The sequence below is a fragment of the Protopterus annectens genome, chromosome 13.part0 (assembly GCF_019279795.1).
Source record: "Protopterus annectens isolate FY-2018-M chromosome 13.part0, PAN1.0, whole genome shotgun sequence".
Lineage (NCBI taxonomy): Eukaryota > Metazoa > Chordata > Ceratodontiformes > Protopteridae > Protopterus > Protopterus annectens.
This window is the reverse complement of record NC_056747.1, coordinates 600,547,091-600,571,935: the sequence shown is the minus strand read 5'-3', so window position 1 is coordinate 600,571,935 and position 24,845 is coordinate 600,547,091. Positions and strand designations below refer to the sequence as shown.

Here is a 24,845-nt window from a genome sequence, read left to right as displayed (position 1 = left end):
TAAAACCTTCAATTAAAGACATTGAAATTACCCCACCTGGATATAACATTTTCAGATTAGATCGTACCTCCAGGAAGGGAGGTGGTGTAGCTATTCTATATAAAACATACTTGAAGCTTACTCTTCTTGACCTTACCCTCATTCAAAACAATAATGCTGAAATAATCTGCTCCAAAATTCAAATTAACACCACTAAAGCTATTAATATAATCTGTGCATATCTCCCCCCTGGAAACAACATCCCTACTTTAGAGCAACTTCTTGAACAACTCTCCAATAACCTCCCTCAAGAAACACTGCTCCTTGGGGACTTTAACATTGATTGGAAATCTTGTAACAATGTTAACCCTACTTCCCATATAAACCTTTATGGTTTCAAACAACTAATTGATAGCCCCACTAGAATAAATAATAAAAGTAAAAAGGAAACTACCTTAGACTGGATTCTTACAAACTCACCCCTACAAACCTACCATACTGGCATCCTTCCTGATGACCTCAGCGATCACTCACTTACCTATGTCATTAGATCTAAAACTAATGTAAACCTACCTACCTCTCACAGAACACTATACTCAAAAAAACAATTTAATCCTGAACAGTTTCAAACTGATCTGTCACTATATGACTGGTCCCCTCTTAAATACCTCTCACTGAACAATGCTGTTGAACATTTCAACTCTGCATTCCTCGCAATCTTAAAGCAACATGCCCCAAGTCGCACCATTAGAACAAAGACCAAAACAGCACCATGGCTAACCTCCAATACTAAACAAAAAATCAAACTTAGAAATAAAGCTTGGAAAAGATGGCGCTCCTCTAGAAACCCAACTGATCATCAAACCTTTAGAGAGCTCAGAAACAACACCAAAAAAGCCATCCTTTCAGATAAGAAAAATTACTACTTTGAACTTCAGCAAACCACCAAAAAACAACCAAAAAAGTTCTGGTCTACCATCAATAATCTACTCACCCCAGGCAAAGTAGTTACACCACACCCACAGAATTTAGACCCTGATAATCCCTCTTTAATTGCCAATAACTTCAATACCTTCTTTACCACCTCCATTCAAAGTCTAGCTAACCACCTATCTCCTGATTCATCCCAACTCCTCTTAAGTAACATCAACAACTCCCTAGTCCCCCTTCAATTTCAACCCATACCTACCTCCTATATACAATCTCTCTTACAAAAACTTAAACCAACTACCCCCTCAGCAGACAAGCTCCCTGCAGAATTCTTGCAAATAGCAGCTAAAGCTATTGCTTATCCTGTTTCTATCCTAATAAACCGAGCTATAAAAGAAAGTACTTTTCCAGAAATCTGGAAAATATCACACATTATACCCTTACACAAAGGAGGTAAATCCACTGACCTCTCTAACTATCGCCCTATAGCTCTATTATCTCCTCTAGCCAAAATCATGGAAAATGCATACATAAACAACTACTTAACCATCTCCTTCATAACAATCTACTAGCTGACACTCAGCATGGATTCAGACCTTCACATAGTACCACCACTGCACTACTCTCATTTACCAACACCATCAACTCTAACCGCAACAACAACAAACTAACCTCTGCTCTATTCCTAGACTTGTCAAAAGCCTTTGACATGGTCAACCACACACTTCTTCTACACATATTAAAATCCCTTGAATTGGTCTCCTCTTCCTTATCCTGGTTCTCATCCTATCTTGAAAACCGACAACAAGTAGTACTCTGGAAAAATTCTCTATCTACTCTACTGCCTATCTCTTTAGGTGTACCTCAAGGATCTATACTAGGTCCACTCCTATTCTCCATTTTTATTAATGATCTCCAATCATCTATCCAGAACACAACCTGCATACAATATGCAGATGATTCTACCATTATATGCACAGCTTCCACTCAATCTGAACTCCAGTCACTGACACAATCCACCTTTTCATCAGTAGAACAGTGGTTCTCAAAAAGATGTTCTCCTGAACCCCAAGAAAACAAAACTGTTACTTTTCACACCTACCCACAAATCTTCTCAACTTAACTTCACTGTTACTGCAAGTGACAACTCCGTCATCTCCCCTGATTCTACTACCAAACTGCTAGGTGTTACTATTGATAATAATCTTAACTATGATTACCACATCAATAACACTATAAAAGCAGTTAATAAAAAGATTGGTTCACTGTACAGAATTAAACCTTTCCTCACACCAGAAGCACGGACCACCTTAGCACAATCACATCTTATCTCTACACTAATGTATGCTTCTTCTATCTACACTAATCTCTCAAGAGGCAACCTAAAGAAACTGACTACATCCTACCACAATATAGCTCGCTTTGCCACAGCATCCCAGTATAGAACTCACCACTGTCTTAACTTAAAACACTTACACTGGTTAGAACTTCCCAACAAGCTCATATATCAACAACTCTTAATAACTCATAACATTTTGTACCAACCTTTAAAGACACCTGCTCTCAATAACCTCATAATCCCTATAATAACTTGAAACAGCTGCTCCTTGAAAAGCTACAGGTCAACACAACTAGAATTACAAATTCAGCAGGTAACTGCCTTTTCTCCAACTCAGTTGGCAAAATATGGAATAACCTCCCTTCACACATCACCTCACTAGCCTCCTTTCCTCTTTTCAAAAAACAACTTCTTTTACATCTGAACAACTTTTGGCTCTGTTCCTGTACAAATCCAGACTAATCTACTTTTTTTTCTTCCTTCTATTATATTCCCAGAAATCTAAATTGCAACCTTTCTCTAGGATATCAAAGGACCTAATTGTTCTGTAAAGAATTACTGTCTCTCTCAATATGTGGATAGTTCTATGTCTTATTAATACTTGACCAAGACTGAGATGTAAGCATTGTTGCTCAATGTCTGTAACATACGAAATTATTGTAAATGATTATAACCTTGTTTTATCTTGGAGCTTTTCTCCCCGGGCCTCCACTGAAAATGGAAATTATCCAGTTGGACTAGCCCGGTCAACAAATGTAAAATAAAATAAAATAAATAAATAAATTATTCTTTTTTTTGTTTGTTTGTAAAAAGTTTGCATCAGCTATTCTGACTATGAATAAATATTTTTCTTTGTTCATGTGCACCCAAAAACATTTTTCATGGCCTGCCCAGTCTCAAATATCAAGTCACAAAAAGTCTCTTTATTAATTAAAATAAATGCTGTTAATCTCTTTTGCTTTGACGTCCAGAGGTGCTATGCAGAGTCTCAAACCTCATACCTGTCCAAGCTTTCTATTTTTATTGTTAACATGTACTGTATACTTCTTTTTTCTTTTATTTCTTCTTTGTTCCTTCTCCAACAGATTATGCATACGTTTTTGTCTCTGGAACGCTTTCTGGCACAGTCTCTTCTTCTTGTTTTTTTCCCCATTATGTCACTCCATGAAATTGCTGCTCCTTTTCTGGCTCACTTTGGTTTGCCATTTCTGAATCAGCCATGTTTTCTGCCTGTTTCTCTGGGTCGCCTTCACAGCTGGAACAGGAACAGCAAGTCTGTTGTGTCGCACACAAATGCTATTATCTTCTTAGACTTGACCCCACCATGATTTGTTTTTTGTAAAAGGTAGATCCTGTCTATTCATGATTTAAGGGATAAGTAAAAGGGAAACCAGCTATGTTATGTGGGTTGGAGACAGTGGCATTGATAAAGCGGTAGGAATCAGAGTTTGACGTGGCAGAGTTGAAGATGTTAAGATTTGCACTGGGTGTGAATGGATGGACAGGATTAGGAATAAGTATATGTTAGAGGGTCAGCCCAACCCAGGTTGGAAGGTTTGGAGACAAAGCCAGAGAGAGAGCAAGATTATGTTGGTTTGGACATGTGCTGAGGAGGATGCCACTGAGAGTATATTGGGAAAAAAGATGCTAAGGATGAAGCTAAACCAGGTAACAGAAAAAGAGCAAGGCCCAACATAAGGTTTATGGCTGTGGTGAGAGAGAGGACATGCAGGTGGTTGGTGTGACAGAGCAAAATGCAGAGGACAGGAAGAAATGGAAACAGTTGATCCGCTGTGGCGACCCTAACTGGAGCAGCGAAGTATAGTAAGCCATTTTATCCCATTCATTTTATTTTCTCCTAAACGTTATATTTTTGAGTTTTGTTTTCCTTTCTTTTAACTCTCTTCCCTGTCAGATTCTTTTTGCCATTTCTTACTTTCGTACACCAGTCAGCTTCTTCCTCCGCGTCTCTCTCTGTTTATTTTTTCCTTATTTTAATTTTCGCACTTTTCTATAGCGTTATGGTACAACCTTTTTATCAGTCGGCGTCTTTTGGTGCATTTTTTCTTGCATAATGCATTCTTCACAGCTCTTTCTCCTGTATAACTTCATTTTCTTGTACATTCATTTTACATTCTAGCCATGTGAATGACCCAGTATGTGCCATATTTTTGCTTTATGCGTTTTACCATATAAATAATTTGTTATTCAAGGCTAGAATGTGATAAAATAAAAATATATAATTTTTTCCATAAAAATAACAAGTCTTTGAAGATTGGACCCCTGTATTTCCACAAAACCCTATTATCGCGTGAACGTTAGTAATACTAGGTATGTGCATAACATTATCATTTTCCATTTTCAGTGTTACTCTGCATACCCATCCCCAGTCCAGGGTTCTATTACAAGACCGAAGACGCATTCTTCCGAATGGCATCTTGGTCCGGACTGAAAAGGCAGACTATTGAAGCGGCTTAAGTGAATTCTTTCCCTAGGAAAGAATTTGCTTGGCCGCTTTCGTTAATTACCATTTGGCGCACCTACTGTAAAGTACGATCTCAGAGTTGGTATATTTAAGTAGGTGGGGGCAAACTCCCCCACTTAATGTAATGTTTAAAGTGTTTTCTTTTTTTTTGTTGGAACAGCGATTTTTTTTTTTTCCCCTTGGAAAAAGGAAACGTATGTTCTGAGGATATTCAACATTGTTATAGCTTTTGTTTACACTTAGGGTTTGATTTATCATCATCAATTGCTTTTTTAAAAATTCGATAATGTATTATAGACCCCGCAGTCCATAGTCCTCTTTCATCATATATTTTTGTAGTGTCCATTACTTCTTTACATATAGTTAACAAATGTTCTTTCAGTTCTTTTGCTTCAACTTCAGTTCTAAACTGGATCATTATTCTTTTTTTTTGTTTGTTTGTAAAACGCTTGCATCACATATTCTGACCATGGATAAATATTTTTCTTTTGTTCATATGCACCCAAAAATTTTCCATGGCCTGCCCAGTCTCAAACATCAAGTCACAAAAAGTCTCCTTATTAATTAAAATAAATGCTGTTAATCTCTTTTGCTTTGACGTCCAGAGGTGCTATGCAGAGTCTCAAACCTCATACCTGTCCAAGCTTTCTATTTTTATTGTTAACATGTACTGTATACTTCTTTTTTCTTTTATTTCTTCTTTGTTCCTTCTCCAACAGATTATGCATACGTTTTTGTCTCTGGAACGCTTTCTGGCACAGTCTCTTCTTCTTGTTTTTTTCCCCATTATGTCACTCCATGAAATTGCTGCTCCTTTTTCTGGCTCACTTTGGTTTGCCATTTCTGAATCAGCCATGTTTTCTGCCTGTTTCTCTGGGTCGCCTTCACAGCTGGAACAGGAACAGCAAGTCTGTTGTGTCGCACACAAATGCTATTATCTTCTTAGACTTGACCCCCACCATGATTTGTTTTTTGTAAAAGGTAGATCCTGTCTATTTCATCTGGTAAATTTCTTCAAAAGGTTACACAGGCTGTAAATGGTAGCCATGCAGTGCACATATCTCCAAGCAGAGAGCCACGATCTCTGAGTAACAAAGTTTGCAGACCATTTAAATTCTTAGTATATTAAAATGGGGCTCAGACTAGATGATAAAAATGTAGTAACTTCACTTTTGCTAAACAACCCTCCTGTCATCATATTGTCTAGACAATGCACCTCTGCAAAATGAAAATGTTGTTAGGGACCTAGGTACTTTGGGCAGATAATGTTCTCTCTTTTGACCATCATCACTAGTTTGGCACCATTGACATTAATGGGATACAGGCAGCCTGTAAATGGTTCATCTCTCAGACCCCTGCTTGTAGATGTTTCATCTTCATCACACCAACAACAAACACCTAAATGCAAAAAACAAAAATGACCAAGCTGCTCAACCACCACCAATTTAATACTGATCTGTTGCCTTGGCCATTCTTCTTCTCAGGATAATTCAGCAGTAAAACAGTGTGGCATAAACACAGGATGAATAACCATCAAAACATCAATTATTCAAGTAGAAGGATATCATTTGATAAAGGGGTTAAATAAGGTATTTAAAATAAGTTAAATTAAATTAATTTAAGTACAGTTGTACAATTGAATAACTGATGTTTTGATGGGCATTTATCCTGTATTTAAGTCACACAGTGTTACTGTTGAATTATCATGAGAAGGCAAATGGCCAAGATACCAGATCAGTATTGAACTGGTAGTGTTTGAAAATGTTTCATCTTCCAAGCCTCTGATTACACTTATCAAGGGTATGAGAACTCGTCGGAGATTTGAGATGCATGACTAGACTTAAAAAGGCCCTTGTGGTCATTAGCCTAATAAATACCTATGAGCCTATGTAACAGTGGTCATCAAGATTTTTTTTTTATTTAGTACAGGTAATTGTCAAAGGAATATTATCAAAGTTTAAAGAGGTAATCACTCACTTATATGTAGCATTCGTCAGGCCAGTTATTGAATACTGCACCTCCTTTGGGATGTATCTCACTAAACATATTAAATAATTAGAAAGACCACAAAGGTTGTTAAGTAAAAATATTGATCCAGTAGTTGGGGACCTGCGGAACCTATGTAGACAATGAACTGTCCTTTGATCACCACATATCTACTTTAGTAAGAAAGCCTTTTTTTATTGCCCAGCTTATTAATAAGGGCATGACATCCAGGTTCAGGGATGTTAATCACATCAGTCTGATCATTGAGTATAATGCCCCCTTTGGTACGTACCTGTGCAAACATCTGACACAACTTGAATGCCCACAGTGCTTTAAGAAAATCAAGATCCTAAATCTTAAAAAACTATGCAAACTATCTCAAAGCCTTGTCCCTATTCCTGGTGTCATACAGTCCGCTGAGAGGCAGTCTCTGCATTGTGTACAGTACCTCAACAGACCTTATCCTCTGAGACCTACTCCACATTTACAAGTCCAGTAGAGACATAACACCCACTCAAACTTTAAACCTCCTTTGCAAAATAAATAGATCATGTTGGAGGGATAGACATATATCACAGAAAATACCACTTCTTTGGATTCACTTTCCTCTCCACATAAAGCAACGCACTTTTGTTACAGTATTCAGATGTAATCTGAATGAATAGATGGGTTACAACAAATTCACCCTTGGATTAGCACTCTTGTCCCTCATGGGTAGGAACATCATGTAAATGGTCTGCTCTGTTAGTTGTACTTAAAATATAAGGGCTAAAAGCTTAATGAAAATGTGTCTAGGCTTATAAAGATCCTCATGGATCAACAGCCTAGTAAGTGCCTTTGATTATATGAAGATCACCATGAGCTACTAAGAAAACTCTAGCCCTTTACTCATTGTCTTTTAGACTTTTGAGGGGAAATATCTGTTGTGCTTACCATGCAATTAGAGATCTAGTTGTCCTGAACCTCCTGTTTCTCCACCAATACTAGAGCCACAGACTTGTATTTTCACCATCAGAAAAGTAAAACAAGATAGCGGATGAGTTTAAAACCTAACACCAACCAAATATTTTGAATAAACTTCACCTGCATGTTCAGCAGCAATGTGACTGACAGTTTTCTTTAAGCGTAAACTAGATGAATGAATGGGTATTCACAAATTTACTTCAGGATTAACCAGCATGGCTGTCCTGGAGAACGGAGGTAATATCTGAGGGAGGGGCCCTGCAAGACAAGAATGGTTATGAGTCTATAAATCATCTTCATGTGCTCTTGTACATGACACCTGGGGAGGCACAGCAGGCACAAGTAGGTGTCCTGTAGCAATTACCTATTAACATTGGCTACTCTATGTCCAGAGAGCTGAACAAGCACAGCAACATGGGCATTGTGCAGATGAACTTCAACACTGTTGCTCACTCTAAGTGCACTGCACATTTGTAAGGTACAACATGCTTTGAAGTAACATGTAAAACTGTTATGCGCACACTTCCCCTCCAGCCCCCTATTGAGGCACTTATGTTGTGTTTCCTTGTTTCACCTAATATTCTCAGTGATTTGTGCATCTACAGAATAAACTGCTATAATTGTAGCCCAGGTACTGCTGTGGTATTGTGCAACAACATATGTAGCACTGTAATGGACACATATATTCAAGGGGTTCTTAGATTGGTGCTGTGTGTGTCCATCACTATCCAGATTGCCAAATTGGACCACTTCTATTTACACTATTCCCCATTGTCTGATATATCTGTGCTGGTTGTGACAGACTGTCCTTTTGTTGCAGTTCTGTGGCCATGATTCCGCTAGGGGTGCCACTCCAATTAACTAATCTTTGTACAGGAAAGCCTTTATGACAGATTTGAAAAAAAAAAAAACTTTTAAAGCAGATAGGTTTTATTGTCCTTCCAAGTATGTGACTGGGAACATGTTGCATATTTTCTCAACATGAATCCTTAAAATAATTAACAATTATTCTGTTTTCCTCACTAAATAATCAGAATTGTAGACTGTCCTTCTAGACCTACAGTATAAGACCAGTGGCTGCTTCAGGCAGAAACAAAAAGGGCAACCATGGTGATAACTTGCTTATGAGATGGAAACATACCCCCCAACCTTGCCACCATGTAGCTTTTAAACAAATATTTACATTTGTTGGCTAGATGTCATAGGCTGAGCTGTTGGACCTTATCAACCACAGCTGTGTATGCAGCAAGATACAACATGCATATGTGTTTTGATCATATAATCACCGATACATTCTATTAGTATAAATTGAAATTACACTCCTGCTTTGTTAGGTTTAATTCCCAGCCATTACGGTGATTTTGCTAAGGGTCCAATTCCAAAAGGCTTGTTCTCGGTGAAAGTGGTCATTTACACTGAGAGCAGGTCTTTTGGAATCTGGCCTCTGGTGTAAGCCTGCTTATAGATAGGCCTTGCACTAAAGTAATCACTTGCACTGAGAGCAAGTCTTTCAGAATAAGGGCAGACTTACACTGAGAGCAACACTTTTTGGAATCTGGCCCTAATTTTTTAGGTCTTTCCTTCTGTTGGTGGTGTGTAAACTAGACACGGGTTTAACATATCAAATACACCACCCCACTGTCTATCTTGTTGGTAGCTGCTAAGCATATGGTTACTACAAGCTCTGCTCCTATTTGTCTACTGGTAGTGATTGATTCAGACTTTTTGAGTGTTTCATTTTTTTCCTCCACAAACAAAATACATACAGTTTATAAATAAAGAACAGTAAACAGACTGTTTTACAAGATGTGTATGTGTTCTGATCTAATATATATATATATACACACACACACACACACATATATATATATATATATATATATATATATATATATATATATATATATATATATATATATATATATATATATATATATATATATGTATTAAATATCTCTCCCCTCTGCATTTTTCTTGAAAAACAGAAAATACAGACTGTCGATATAGTTTACAACCTTACTTTTGAACACTGTTAGTACTTGGAATAAAGAATATATAACAATAAACAGCTAAACATCTTAAATGCATTTACAATTGAGCAGTATTTAATACATCCAGCAAATGATATAGTCAGTTACTCAATATTTGTTTTCTGCAGCACAAAATATTTACTTACTTGCTTTTTTCTCAGCCAATAGTAAACTGTCCCAAAGAGGCTTATCTGTTTTATAACTATATCGCTGCCTTATCAGCAGCTATGTATTAATTGACAATATCTGGATAGTTTATTTTCTTAAATTTATTAACCAGGGCAGAGCACAGATCCTTTAGGACCTGTTTCAGGCTTAACCAGTGAGTAAATATAACACAAAAATAACAGGTATTAATGTCAGTTAATGTTGCTGTCTCGCAGCAATTCATTCCACAGTTCAGGTCTTGACGAAGGTGCTTTCTGTGCAGAGTTTTCTTGTTTACTTTGATTTTCACTTCTGACAGCCAAAGATATGGTGGTAGCTTGACTAGTATTGCTGAAGTGCCTTTAGCTATAGGTGTTTTTTCTAAACCCTGTGATAGACTGGCTTTCCCTCTAGGTTCCATTGCTTGCCTTTATAGGTTGGCCATCCCCTTAGAATTCTAAATAAGGCAAATCATGTATAGGGCATGAGTGAATGGAATAACTACACTTTTCAGTTCTTTGATATGATATAGTGGATATGTGTTTTAGCTGAGCAATCACTGAAAGATACACTTAAGGACATGTAAAGGAAGGATCACAGGCTACGTAGATTGTAGCTTGTCTGGTGGCATCCATTTCTGTCTGTATTTGTTGAGTCCTGGAAATTATGTGAATGATCAGCATAGCCATTCTAAACTTGGCCCAAATTGTGCCAACATTTATAATTTTGTATAGAGTCAGACGTATTACAGAGACGTGCTTTCCCTGTCAGCAAATGCCAGTACCTCAGTGCTGTTCATTAGAAAGGCGTACCAACATGTACATCTTCCTGGGTCAACCACTGAAACTGCATTCGTACATGTATTACTTAGTAGTAGTATGCATCTTGTTTCATAGTATTAACTTGAATTCTAGCAGCATACATAATAGGAGTTTACTATAAGTTTGTGTCATCTTTGTACACCGACTCTTGTATCCACTTCCTAAGAAGCAGGTTAGCAGAATTTAATTTAATTAGCTAAACGTGAAAAGTATGTATTATTACATAGAAATGTGTTTAGTACAATATGCTAGTGCCATAAGCATTTTAACAATGTATTACTCATCATTCATGGCTTTGTAAACTCTTTTTATTACTGTTCTGTATTTCTGACTGCGGTGGTGGTGCTGCGGTAGCGTTGTCGCCTCATAGTAAGACGTTATTCTGTTTGATTCTCAGCTAGAGCGTCTTCTCTGAAGTACAGGTCAACACTAAGGGACTCTGGCTAACAAAGTTTTCAGATGACTGCAAACTGGGAGCCATTATTGAATCCCCAAATGATGTGGATACTCTACAAAAGGACCTTACAGAAACAGATGCTTGGTGCCAGAGCCATGGGCTCAAGCTCAATGCCAAGAAATGTATTGTTATCCCCTTTGGGAAAAAACATGTATCCATGAATTACCATATAGGTGGCAGTACACTAAACACAGAAAGTGTGATAAGAGACTTAGGGACACAGGTGGACAGTGGTCTCACCTTCGATAACCACATCGCCACAACAGTCAGGAAATCCTTCTATGTGGCACACCTCATCACGAAGGGCTTTTCATCCAGAAAAAGGAGGTCATTGTCCCACTGTACTCATCCCTCATTAGACCCATTATAGAATACAACGCCCCATTTGGTATGTACCTCTCAAGACATCTGCAACAACTGGAAAGGCCTCAGAAATACCTCACTAAAAGAATCACAGGCCTAAAGCAGATGCCCTATGCTGACCGCCTTAAAAAACTCCAGCTATACTCTGTCGCATATCGTCTACTCAGAGGCGATCTCTGCTTAACATACAAGGCCATGTCAAACCCAGAGCTGTTGGACATGCTACACTTAAAGAAATCCCAATCCCTCAGAGCTACACGCTCCAGGGATCTAAACCTTGTCATCACAATAAACAAAACATGCTGGAGGGATAGGTTCCTGACCCAGAGACTCCCCAGACTCTGGAATAGATTGCCCATACATGTCAAGCAGAGTGCCTCTTTGGACCTCTTCAAGAGGAACCTTGACGATTGGATGGGAGAAAGGAAATTCACCCCAGGGATCATGTCAGTCGCCCTGCTAGACAGGGGTCCAGGAAAGTAAATACTGTGGGAAGAAATAGCCAGGGAATTGTTATGGCTAGGCTTGTATAGGCCCTAGGGCTGATAGCCTAGTACCAACCTATGAACCTATAATGGGCGTACCTTCATTGAAGGTTGTGCGTCAGGACCGACAACTCGGCACGTAAAAATCTACTGCCAATCATTAGCGGACTGGAGTTCCGCTGTGGCGACCCCTAACCGGGAAAAGCCGAAAGACACAACAACAACTGTTCTGTATTTGTAAATGTTGTCCTTCAGCAGGTCTCACACACACACACACACACACACACACACACACACACACACACACACACTGTGTAGCTTCCATGTTACATTGCTCTAGTTAAATGTATTACCCATTAAATAACATTATGGCTAGAGAGGAACTATGATAACTTGTGGATTTTGTTTGCATCAAGTAAATATGACACTTTTTCATACAGTACATTGTGACCTGAACTTTCACTGTAGAGTACTTCACAAGCAGTGAGTAACCACTGAGTGCACCATGGATAGGATTAGTGGCTTAGTGTTAAAACTTTTGCCTCAGAACTCCATGGTTTGGAGTTCGGGCCTGCTCCACAGTCACTGTCTGTGTGGAATAGTCTTCATTTTTGGGTTTGGGTTTTCTCTGGGTACTCTGGCTTCTGCTTGCCTCCAAAATACATGCTGTTTGATTTGCTACACCAAATTATCCATAAGTATCTTCTAGCTCTTACTTCCTAAAAAACATGTTGATTGATTACAAACTTTATTTATTTTGTTTGTTTGCTGGATAATGTCTGACTGGTCATGAGGCCCATTTTCAGCAGAGGTCTGAGGAAAAAAGCTCCATACATACAAATAGACAGTATTAAACAATCAAATTGAATGCGCATTAATCAACAATGTACAAAGCAAGTCAGTAAAGACATTAGTTATATAACAATAATTAGAAAATAATTAACAAATTTAACAAAAAATGGCCACGAGTTAATAGTGAGAACAGTGTGATACAGTAATTGCAAGATAGAGAAATGCAGTCTACATAACAGTTAAAAACAAAGCAGTATGTGTGTATACAGTACATTGCTAACTGAAATTGAGTGTAGAATCAAGATAGCCTTCAGTAGTTAATAGTTGTAGCTGTGAGAATGAGCTAGTTTAGGGTAATGTAAGGGAGTAGTAGGTAGCTTAACCAGGAGTATGGCAGGAACAGAGCCAGTGTTTTGGTAGATGTTCCTTAAGGAGGTTTTTAAACTCATGAATGCTGGGGGTTTTAGCCATAGGTTGAGGAAGAGTGTTCCACAGTTTGGCAATTTTATGGGAAAAAAGGGTGGTGACCTGTGTGTTGTGGGCTTGGGTAATCTTTAACAATAGTTTCTTTGAGGATCCTAAAGCTATAGGATTGCTGTTGGGTTTGACTAGTTTGAGTGCTGGGCAGTTAGGTTTGTGAATTATATTGTGGGCTGTGGACAGTTGGTTAAATGTTAGAAGGTTTGGTAGCTCTAACCATTTAAGTTGGGAGAGTACAGAGCAGTGGTGAGTTCTGTAAGGGTGGCCTGTGGCAAACTTGGTGATTTTGTTGTAGCATGATTCCAGATTATTTAGGTCAAATTTCTGAATGTTTGTGAATACTAGGGAGCCGTAGAGGAGGGTGGAGAGTAGATGTGTGCGGGCAGTGGCTAGTCTGGCGTTGTGTGCAAGGTAAGGTTTAATTCTGTAAATGGTGCCAAATTTGGAGTGGACTTTTGATGGTGAGGGAGATGTGGGTGTCAAACCTTAGGTTATCATAAATTGTGACACCTAGAAGTTTGGCTTGGCTGGTGGGATCTATTTTAGTTCCGTTTGTGGAAAGAATAGAAAGTGGAGTCAGATGTTTTTAGTTTATTGTAATTGAAGACAGTTAACTTGGTTTTGCTGGGGTCAAGTATGATTTGATGGCTAGTGAGGTAGTTTTCTATGTCCTGGAAAGATTTTTGCATTTTTGTTTGTAGGTCCTGGGGGGGGGGTGCAGATTAATGTAGAGTCGTCTGCATACTGGACTATGGAGGCTAGTTGTGTTGAAGAGCTGAGGTTGTTGGTAAAATTGTAAAGAGAAGGGGGCAAGTATGGATCCTTTGACTACACCAACAGTGATGGGTAGAAGGGGGGACAGGGTGTTCTCCCATTTGGTGGCTTGCTGACAGAGAGTTAACTATGGAACCAGGACAGGGTTGTTGTGTTGAGGCCATGGGATGATAGTTTATTTAGCAGAATTTCTGGGAGACAGTGTCAAAGGCTTTTGACATGTCAGGGAATATGGAGAAGACCATTTGGCCTCTATAAGATCTTGAATGGTGTTTGTGAAAGGCCAGTACTGGTACTATGTTTTGGCCTAAAGCTGTGTTGTGTGGAGGAGAGGAGTTAGTGATTATGGAGGTAGGCAAGGAGTTGGGAGTGAATGCAATTGTGTAAGATTTTGGCTAGAGGGGAGAGTATGGCTATGGGACAGTAGTTAGTTAGATCCTTTGAGGGGCTGCCTTTGTGTAGGGGAATGATGTGGGACATATTTTCCATAGATGGGGTACATATTGTTCAGAGATAGAACGGTTGATTAGGACTGATATGGGATAGGCGATTGAGGGGACAGTGAATTTTAAGGAATTCATTAGGTAATTTATCAGCTGCTAGACAGCAGGGTTTGAGTTTGGAAAGGAGAGATTTTATGTAGCTTGTTTGGATTGGGGTGAAAGAGAAGGGGGTGGGGGAGTGAGAAGAGGGAAGGGGTACAGTGAGAGGTTGATTAGTCTGATTACCAAGAAGAGATGTGATTGAGTTAATGAAGTGGGTATTAAATTGTGTAGCTACTGGGTCTGAAACCTTGGAGCTGGTGGGTGGGGTAGGGGTATAACATGGGATGAGATGATTGTTAATATTTTGCCACAGTTTTCTGCGGTTAAATTGGTGGGTTTGCTGATCCGAAAGGAAATAGTTTTACTTGTCTGTTTTTATCTGTCTCTTAGTCTGGTTATGTAGCTGCTGATATGTTGTGTGGTCTCTTATTTTTGGTAGTGTGGTAAGTGGACCATGCCCTGTCTCTCTGCTTCAGCTGTGCTAGGGTATCTTTAGATAGCCAAGGTATGTGCCTAGTGTTTGCTCTTATTTTTCTTGTGGGTGCTAGATTGTTGAGTATTTTAAGAAAGGTATTGTTGAAGTAAAGGACTGCCTGATCAAGTGGGAGGTTTCTAAGAGGTGACCAGTTACTTTGCTGAAGAAGATGGTTGAGAGTGGAGGGGGAAAAGTTTTCTTTGTTCCTGTTGAATTTATAATATTGTGTTGGTTTGTGTCTGAGCTCGTTTTCTGTACAGGAAGGTAGGTGTGTGGTCACTGAGGTCGTCTGGAAGGCAGCCTGTTAAATAACCTAGATTGGGTTTGTTAGTATCCAGTCTAGTATGGACTGCTTTTTAGAGTGTTTATCTAGCCGGGTCAGACAGGATATGGTTTGGGTGAAATTCAAGAGATTTAGGAAATTGAAGGTGCTGTCGGTGTTGCAGGAATGCCAGTACAGGTTAAAATCACCCAAGATAATGGTTTCCTGGCTGAAATTAGTTGATGCCCAAGCAAGAAGATTCTCAATTATGGGTAGGTTATTGCCTGGGGGAGGTAGGTGGTTATGATAATAACAAATTTGTTAGGGTTTATTACTAGATATGTTATTAGGATTTCGGAGTTAGGTAGGTCAGGAGGGGCACAGTTTAATAGTTCTACTTTGAGTGTGTCTTTATACATAATAGCAACACCACTGCCCCTTTTATTTGGTCTGTCTAATCTAATTATGTTATATCCATTTGTAATAATTTCCTTGTCTTTGATGTGGGGCTTTAGCCAGGTTTCATTTACTGCTGCAATGTCAGGTAAGTAGGAGTTAAGGGTTGCATGGAATTCAATTTTATTTATGATACTACAGAGGTTTTAGTTTATAAAGACTAGGTCTTTGTTGTTGGTCTTTGGAAGCGTGGGAAGGGGGTGGTGGTTAGTAGTATGTTGGGGAGAGATTGGTGGAGGGCTGGGTGGGGAAATGGTTGGGTAATGAGGGGTGTGGGTGAGAGGGCCAGGGTTGGGGTAGATGTCAGCCTGGAGTTTAATTTGTGTTATATTGTATAGAGTGAGTTGTCTGAATTTATTGGTAAGTTTTACATAGCTGTGAGTTGAAGGGTAAGTCCTATGTGTGGGTAAAGTTTGAAAGGTAGGAGGCGAAAGGTAGTTGTGTTGTAGAGCTGTGAGCTAATGGTTGCATATGTGTGGGTGTGGCTGTTGGAGGAGGATAGAGGGAGAGTACGTGACTGAAGGTGAATGATGGTGCATGAGTGGAGGGAGGTGAAGCTAAGTAAGAAGTATAGTAGGTGGATTAGGAGAGTATTGGCTAGCAAGGACTTAAGGTGAGACGTAGCGAATGTTGAAAAGGTGTGGTGTGGAGGTGAGGGGAAGGGGAGGAGATTGAGGCAGGTGTTGTATTGGCTGGAGGTAGAAGGGGGTGTGGATATTTAGGTACAAAACTAGGGAATGAGAGGGTGGGTGGGAATGGGGGTAGGTGAGGGAAGTGAGCCAGGAGCAAAGCGGAGAGGGATGCACCAGCCTCCAAGCAGCCATGAATCTCAGAGGCAAAACTGAGAAAAAAGTGGACAATTTCATCTAGCCAATGTATATTGTACGATCATTGCTCTTTTGGCCCAGTTTACAGCTGAAAATGGTCCAGGAAGGCTGAGTTCACTTACCTAATGAACAAGTAAAAAAGTATGTTCTGCAGTTAAAAATTCCTAAGAGGTTACTACACAATGCCTCTTCAGCACTGGTATTACACTTCATTACTGTGGTATTAGAATGCTTCACCCTACCATGAAGGCGTAATGCAGCTGTAACACAGATGCTATGCCAGTTCCATAAGCACCAATGCATTACATGCCTCTGCTGCAGTAAGGGCAGCACATCATATAGATGCTGTGGCCTATTTTTGATGTCAATACTCCATGTCTGAATGAGTACCAGAGCACTTCATGTAGAGCTTCAAAGTGCAAACTAAATCTGTCAGGCAAGTAGTTTGCCTCTTCATTATGTTATGAATGGGAATAGTGCTGAAACATTACTTAAAACCATAGTGGAATAAAAGAGCTGTCAAAAAGATAATCTTCCACCCCCAACACTCCACATACAAACACACACCTAGCTGACATTGTTATGCATCACTGTTCATTTCCACTTTCTTACTGCCCCTCAGTCCCTCATTTTGTAGACAGGACATTTTTCCCATTTCTGCTACAGCCCTCCTTTCCCCCAATAAAAGAACAAATTTGAGGTTTTACTTTAAATTTTAGCAAATTTCATATTTCTTCAAGTCATTTATATGAAATCTTTTTCTGGTTAAATAAACCTTAAATGATAACCAAGTGTAAAATTAGTTATACTCTACTTTTTTGCAGTTCTTGCAATGAGCATTAACAGTATGGAAAGTAAATGTCAAGTGCATTTACATTTTTTACTTTACTTTGTCAGTACTGTTTGCTTCCATGCATCCATGGTAAGCCTTACGCATTGGCAACTCAGCTGTGTGGCTGGGGGCACTATATTATTTTCTTAAAGAAACATGGTGTTTCCTGCCTTAATAAAATAAATGATCCAGAGCTCCCCTGAATGAGGGTATAGCAAATGCAAGGCCCTGGGGAAAAAGTATTCTCTCAAGTGCTTTGCTAAAAGATTCCAACTTCTGTAGTGAAAAAAAAAACAGGGTGCCATGAAATTCCAAGTGATCCCCTTAAATTACCATTTTATTTTTCAGTTTGATCCTGTGTCAGTCACTGTGTCATTAGCTCACTGCCTCAATGTCAGTAGAGCTGTAAATGCACCAAGAAGTGAGCGACCTCTGAGGATCTAAATAAATGTTATAAAATAGTGGAGAAAATGGAAGCTCAGTCACTTCCAACTCCTTTATCTTCCTTTAGAGGTCATGACTGCAGGCAGAAGCACAAGAGGTAAGTTTGTTCACAGACTGGTCTTCAAATTTCTGTCAGGTTCTTCTCGAGAATCGGGGAAAAACCAAAAATAATGGGGGAAAGGCCCAAAATGAGGGACCATTTTTTAGTAGTACACTAATTCACTTTAAAAAAGTAATCAGTTAATTGTATTTGCATCAACGTGCATTTTCCGGATAGTAAGACGTATGGAGCTCTGATATCTTGAATTATTGAATAACTGTATGTGAATTAGAGTAATGCATACAACTGATTGCCTGTGAAAGACTAACTGTGGCTGTTTGCTCATACTGGTTTTGCAGGTTTATTTTGATTTGTGTGAAGCGTGGTGGAATACTGAAATGCGTGGCTTCTGTTTGTGGAGGAGCTGAAATGCAGTACAATACATGGCTTTCATTTTGTATCACAATAAAAGTAATTGAAGTACATGCAGAAGTGGCCATAACTGCTGGCTGGGGTTGGGGCACTGTCTTTTGAAAGAAGCTGACCCTCATGTTGTTTGCTCAGTTTAAACAGTCACTAATCTAACTTTGCAAGACTATTGTGTCTTCTTCTTCTGGCTTTCCCTGGTTAGTGGTCACCACAGCGGATCACCTGTCCACTCATGATTGGCAGTGGAGTTTTAAGGTGTTGAGTTGCCAGCCTGGCGCCCAACCTTCCACAGAAGGCACACACATGCATGCACTCACGCCTAGGGCCAATTTAGAGTGTCCAATCCACCTACAGCATGTCTTTGGGATGTGGGAGGAAACCGGAGCACAGGGAGGGCATGCAGACTCCGCACAGAAGGCACCTCAGCTGAGGATCGAACCGGAGAACCTCTTGCTGTGAGGCAGCAACGCTAACCACTGCACCACCGTGGCCGTCCTGCAAGACTATTGTGTATTTGTGTTAAAGTCGGGTGGAATACATAATTATTATTATTATTTTGTTCACCACAGTAAGACATCTATAATGTCAGGAAGGTGATATGGGTATAGAGGATAGAAGTGATTTACCTTTGCTGCTGGTTGATCACTGTTAAACATAGTTCTCAGCTGTCTGTAATTATGCAGAACGTCCATGATTTTGCCTCATATTTTTGTCTATTAGTCATAAAATTTGTGTTTTTCTGGCAAATTGGATTGCAGCCAGTATTGCTGGGATTCAGATAGTCTTAGCATGATGAGAAAAGCTTAGGGTGGCAGTTTTTGCCATTGTGTTAAGCCTTTCCAGTTCATAGACTGCTCTACATTTGAAGCTCTCTCTGTCACAGAGGCCTCAGCACAGAAGGCATTCTCTCTGTTAGAGCTGCATAGTAATGAGGCAGTCTAGGAGTATCTAATTATCCATTTGCTCTGCTCCAGAAATGAAGACAGCTCCCAATTTGCACAAACAAATCATCTTGTTGCTGAAAACACATGCCTGATACACATTCATTCCTATGAGAGTATTCACAATGCAGGTAGGTTTAGAGAAGATGTGGGTGGGGGCGGGTGGTGTCGAGGGGTATGAATGAAGGTAGGTGTATGTGGTTATATATTTGTGTCTGCATGGGCAGTCACACCATGGGGTATTTAGGGATTCAAGAGTCTTGATATGGGGGGTGTAATAATGGTATGACTTTTTTTTCTTTTTAATTTGTGGTCACAATACTGATAGGCATGTACAAAATACTATGGAGTAACATTAAAAAAAACAGCTAGCAAATCTTTAGCATTCAAAAATAAGGCAAAACATGTCTCACAGAGCAGCCAGAACCTTAGAGGCTCTAAAGACCTAGTGGATCCAGGGTTTAAAAAATGGATCTTGATGTAGGTTTAGTATTGGCCTTTGCCCTGAGCTCAACATAGTCTGTGGTGCACTCAGAGGTTTATGCAGTAGGTCACTGTAGCTTGTATAGAAGGCTGGGGATTATTTTCTAAATTTCTTTAATTTTCATGAAAAACCTCAAAGGTGTGCATTGGTCCCTATGTCATGTGTTGGACTTGGAACAAAATGGTCATTGTTTTTTTAACCCTCATCATAAACTTCAGAGGTGTAGCTTTGTACAGAAGCAGTGTACTGTCAAGGAGGAACACATTGGAAACATTAATGTGATCATTATTGTTTTCACATTCCTCACAATCAAGCATCAGGTGCATGAGCAGGTGGCTCTCATATGTTGTGTGCTATTTGTTCTTTCTGTTTCTTCTCAGTCTGACATCAGCAGGGTACACAGATCTTTTGGAGGTAGAGGTGAGGAGGAATACTGCATATACATATAACAGCAGCAGCAACTTGAAATACATGATTGTGATCATTTTGTGTCTTAATTTTCATCCCAATTTAACACCTTGAGGGGGATACAGAGAAGTTGACTATTTTTTTTGAAGGTGAAAGAGGCAAGTACTATTCCCAGATGTAATTTATATATCATGCCACCTTTGAAAGTGTTTTTCTTCTCAGTTTATTGTGAACTGCTATTTTGTCTGCTTGATAATTGAGCCTTGAATGCAAAGCTAAGACTAAAATTGCTTTCCTTATTCATGTTTTTTTTCAAGCTGTCATTAGACTAAAAGATTAGAAAAAAAGATCTAAAACAAACCTTAAAGCATCTATAAATCAGTGTTACCCCCAGCTTAATTCAGTTATTTTTCCACACTTATTGCAGTGTAGTCTTCGCCAGTTAGTATGTGTTGAAAGGATGCTGGAATAAACAAAGTTGAAGAGTCCGACTGAATTTCTGTCCTTAAACTTGATTTTTGTTCAGACCACGATCGGAAGAAAAGGTTGTTTAAAAAAATTTTTAAATGCATCTCAGAGTATCTAAAACCCCCATGGGTTATATGGGCCTTGCTGCCCCCCCCCCCCCGACGTAATGCATTTATTGTCTCCACACTTATTGTAGTGCAGTCTTGGCCAATTAGGGTGTATTGAAAGGATGCAGGAAAAAGGAAAGTAGAAAGAGTAACACTGAGTTTCTTTTCTTAATTGTGTTTTGTTCAAGCTGTCAGTAAAGTGCACCTCGAACATTTTGGCCCTCCATAGATTTTAGGGGCCTAGAGTTCCACAGACCTCTGACGTAATGCAGTTATTTCCTCTACTGCTAGCAGAGTGCAGTCTTGTCTAGTTTGAATATGTTAAGTAAATGAATAAATCCAGGAAAAATTGAAGAGTGTCTCAAACTGTGAGAAAAGAAAGAAATAAGTACTCTTGAGGGTATGGGTAAGACCAGCGTGGGGGACAGTGGGGGACCAGATGATATGCATGTTGGTGGGTCAGTGGGCAGTAGGGAGGGGTTTTTGCAACCCTTTGCCAAGGAAGCCAATTCAAATAAGGCTGGCCCTGCATGCTTCAAATAATTAAAGTATGGCACAGCTGTAAGTACAAAAAAAGTTGCAATTTAAAACTACAGTTTTAAAGATTAGTTACATACAATGAGATTAAAGCGACACTTGTGTACTGTAGAGAAAAAGAAGGGATTAAGCTATAGCTTAACTCTTTCATACAGAAATGTGCTGTTCAAGGTAGTGGATTTCATGTTCATAGAAATCACTGTAACTACTTTTCATGTTCAGGTGGTCGTGTGCGAGAGCTTCCTGTATTTGGTGTGATTGAAGGCATATTCCTAGTCGGAGTCATTGACGAATTACACTACAGTCCAAAAGGGGAGCTAGAATTATGCGAATTGAAAACTCGCAGTCAGCCATCGGTACCTGGAGTTGCACAGAAAAGGAGCCATCATTTACAGGTAGAAAAGCACAGAGTGCACAATAAGTGTTTTTCTGAGAAATTTGCTTATAGTCTTTCAGAAGAGTGAGAACCTTTGTCCTGCTTGACCCACATTTTGTCTTAGCAACAAAATAAGGTGCTTTAGAAACAGAACCTTTTTTTAACCATGCATGCAATAAATTTAATTGCTTAAGCTATTCTCTGTAATGAGCGACTTCACTTTTAACACTGGAAGTTGCTTTTTCATTGTAGCTGAAACAGGATTATGGAAATGCAAGCAGCTGTTTGTTTCATATGCTGTGCATAAGTATTGTGACGATAACTGGATGCACTGCAGTCAGATGTATATCCTGAAGTAAACCTGACAAGCATTCAGCTTCATATGTACAAAAGATTGTGGGCTGTTAACATCAGTGACTGCAAGAAGAGCTGAAATCATGAACAACATTTCAGATTCAATTGCCATTTAGAAGAATCTTTAAGTGCAATCCAGTGAGATACAAGAGAAGAGATGATAGGTGTGTGGGGGGGGTCTTATTTTTCTGGACTATATTACACATAGTGTGGCATTAATTTTAAGTGTTTAAAACTCAAGATAACACTGCTTTGAGTACAGTACTTTGCTGAAGGGACAGTTTGTGTCCTGATATATATCTCAGATTGAGAAAACATGTTTATAAAAATATATTTTATCTTTTCAGGTTTCTATATATAAGCTTCTGTTTGACTCCATGGTGAAAGGACAATTAAAGCAAGAGAGTCTACCTCAATATCTTTGCCTGAAGACAGAAACTGCTTTGGGTTCCCAAGTCCTAGAGCATGCTCGAAAACTGGGCCTTAATGTTTCTTCTTTTGGTGACCTTCTGGAACTGGCTTTCCTAAACTTAAGATTTTCTGATATTCCTGCAATAGACAGTCTAAAAATTGAATATTGCTACCAAGCAAATAATAGCCCACTTGGTGAAGACATTGTGCATTTTGATGAACAACAGGTTACTAGAGAATTACATTTCTATAGCATGTATTGGATTGGAGAGCGGGAGGCACAAGGTGTTGACATAGAGGACGCATGGAAGTGCCGGTACTGTGACTTTGCAGATGTTTGTGAATGGAGAATGAGAAGGGCAGGCAATACTATATGGAAACAGCGAACAAAAAGAGCTAAATAACTTTTTTTATACATTTTCATGTATGCTCATTAATTCGTTTAACATTTATCATCATGAAATCCCTAGAATTATAGAAAAGACCATTTTTACCACAGCTATTTATGTGTGTGTGTGTGTGTGTGTGTGTGTGTGTGTGTGTTTATTACATACGTCTGGATGTACAAAAAGAACATAAACCTTAGGATGAAGAAATGAACTGAATGGCATTCTATGAGAACGTAATGGAAAAGTGTTGCCCTGCTTATGATCAAGAACTGTTTGGATTCTGTCTGAACAGAGCTGGTCGAAGATGTGTTTTATCATGGATAAATGGCTAGACACAACCTTTGCAGGATCACTGTTTTTGCAAGATTTATTCATTTATCTCTGTGGGGAGCTTCAGATTTTCCCCACTGTTGTCCTACAGTGAAGTTCGTACATATAATTTGGGCATGCTTGCTGTATGGCATGGGGTTTGCCTCTGTGTAAAAGCTCTTATTTTGATCTATGAGGGTGATTTTATTCAGCTAGTTTGTGCTCAGTCACTTGTGATCAAGCAGTCATGTGCTGATCATGTGTAGAGAAAGCATAGTAAACTAACCTACACATTGTTAGTGTGGCTAAGCTGATGGTACACCCAGATGTAGAGGTAGATCATATAGATCATAGGGCCATGTTTCACCCAGGGATCTTGTTTCACATTAGGGCCTTGCTTCACCCTAGGATTTGGCATGCATTGTAAGTACTGGCAGCTAGTGTCTGTCAGAATATGTCATTCTTGGCATTAGAATATAAGCTTTTTGAAATATGCCATGTAACTATGAGGGACAGCTGTATGAAACCTACTACATCAGTGCACAGTTCTTAAACAGTGTGATAACATAGTGTCATTTGGTCATAAGTTTTTTTTTCTGGTTTAGAATTTTTTTGCTCACCTGATTCCAGAGCTGTTTTCCAAAAACATGGCACTATATACCTAATAAGCATTGCTATTTTTCTCAGTTACCATATTTCAGTGCCTCTACTGATCACGTATAATATAAAATCTATGATATCTCAAAGTACTACAGTACCACTGCCACTTTAAATGCCAAGTGTAATGTCACACTTTGTGTTTTATTCAGTCTTTTCTATTTTATAGTTATAAACATGACCACTAGGTATTCATATTGTATTAAGAATAATTTTCCTCTGTTATGTATAAAGCAATTGTTTATGCGATGTATTCTGAAGATAAGCACTACTGGTAATGCATTTTGGGGACGTTTTGCTCTCCTGTCAAATATGCACATTCACTTGTGATTTTTTTTTTCTTTTTATATAAACATTTTATTTTGTAAGAGGTAAGATTATATGTATGAAGGAATCTAAGCTAAAATTTTATTTACTTAATGTAATTTATTTTTGTGGTATGTTCTTTCATTCTCATCACCTATCAGATTTGATTCCATTGCTGTAACTTGCAAGTTATAGAATTTTCTGGCATTATTAGTCAAAGACTCCAGATGCCAGCAATATAGTTTCCTCAGTATAACTTAGAATTAAAGAAGTTAGCTGGTATAAACTGTGGAATAATAGTGTTCTGTATGGTCAGTATAGCGAGTTTGAGGTACTTGTGTACGATGTATATGCTTAAGGCAAAGTTCCAAACACATGCATTTGAAAAACTAGCACTTTTTGACCTTTAGGTTATACTTATCATCCTATAGCATTAAGACAACATTCCTTAGTATAACTGAGCATGTTCTTTGTATTGGAAAACATCTGTTATGTGTTATTATTACAGTTTCTTACCTTAATCTGAGCTGATGTGGTGTCTGCATTTACTACTGTTCTTATCATGTTTTCCTCTCCTGCAACCTTTTTTTTTGTTTTGTTTTCAGCTGACGTGCCCAGGGACACTATGCACACACCATGACATCACACAATTCACTGTTATTTACACCATTTCTTTTTTCAGAGTTCACACAGCACATGTTGAAAATTTTCTGAGTTATGTGCCAGAGAAATGCAGTCCATCAAAGTGGCCGTAAGA

The 24,845-nt window shown here is 38.9% G+C and overlaps 1 protein-coding gene across 1 annotated transcript in view; it reads left to right on the top strand.

Moving 5' to 3' along the window:
- EXO5 (exonuclease 5) overlaps positions 1-24,609 on the top strand; it is a 155,295-nt gene extending 130,686 nt beyond the window's left edge. Inside the window, exons 4-5 of the mRNA XM_044054267.1 lie at positions 21,509-21,681; positions 22,364-24,609. Of these exons, the coding sequence (XP_043910202.1) occupies positions 21,509-21,681; positions 22,364-22,831 (641 nt within the window). The 3' untranslated portion in view covers positions 22,832-24,609. The remainder of the gene's footprint in view (positions 1-21,508; positions 21,682-22,363) is intronic.
- The last annotated feature ends 236 nt before the right edge of the window (positions 24,610-24,845 follow it).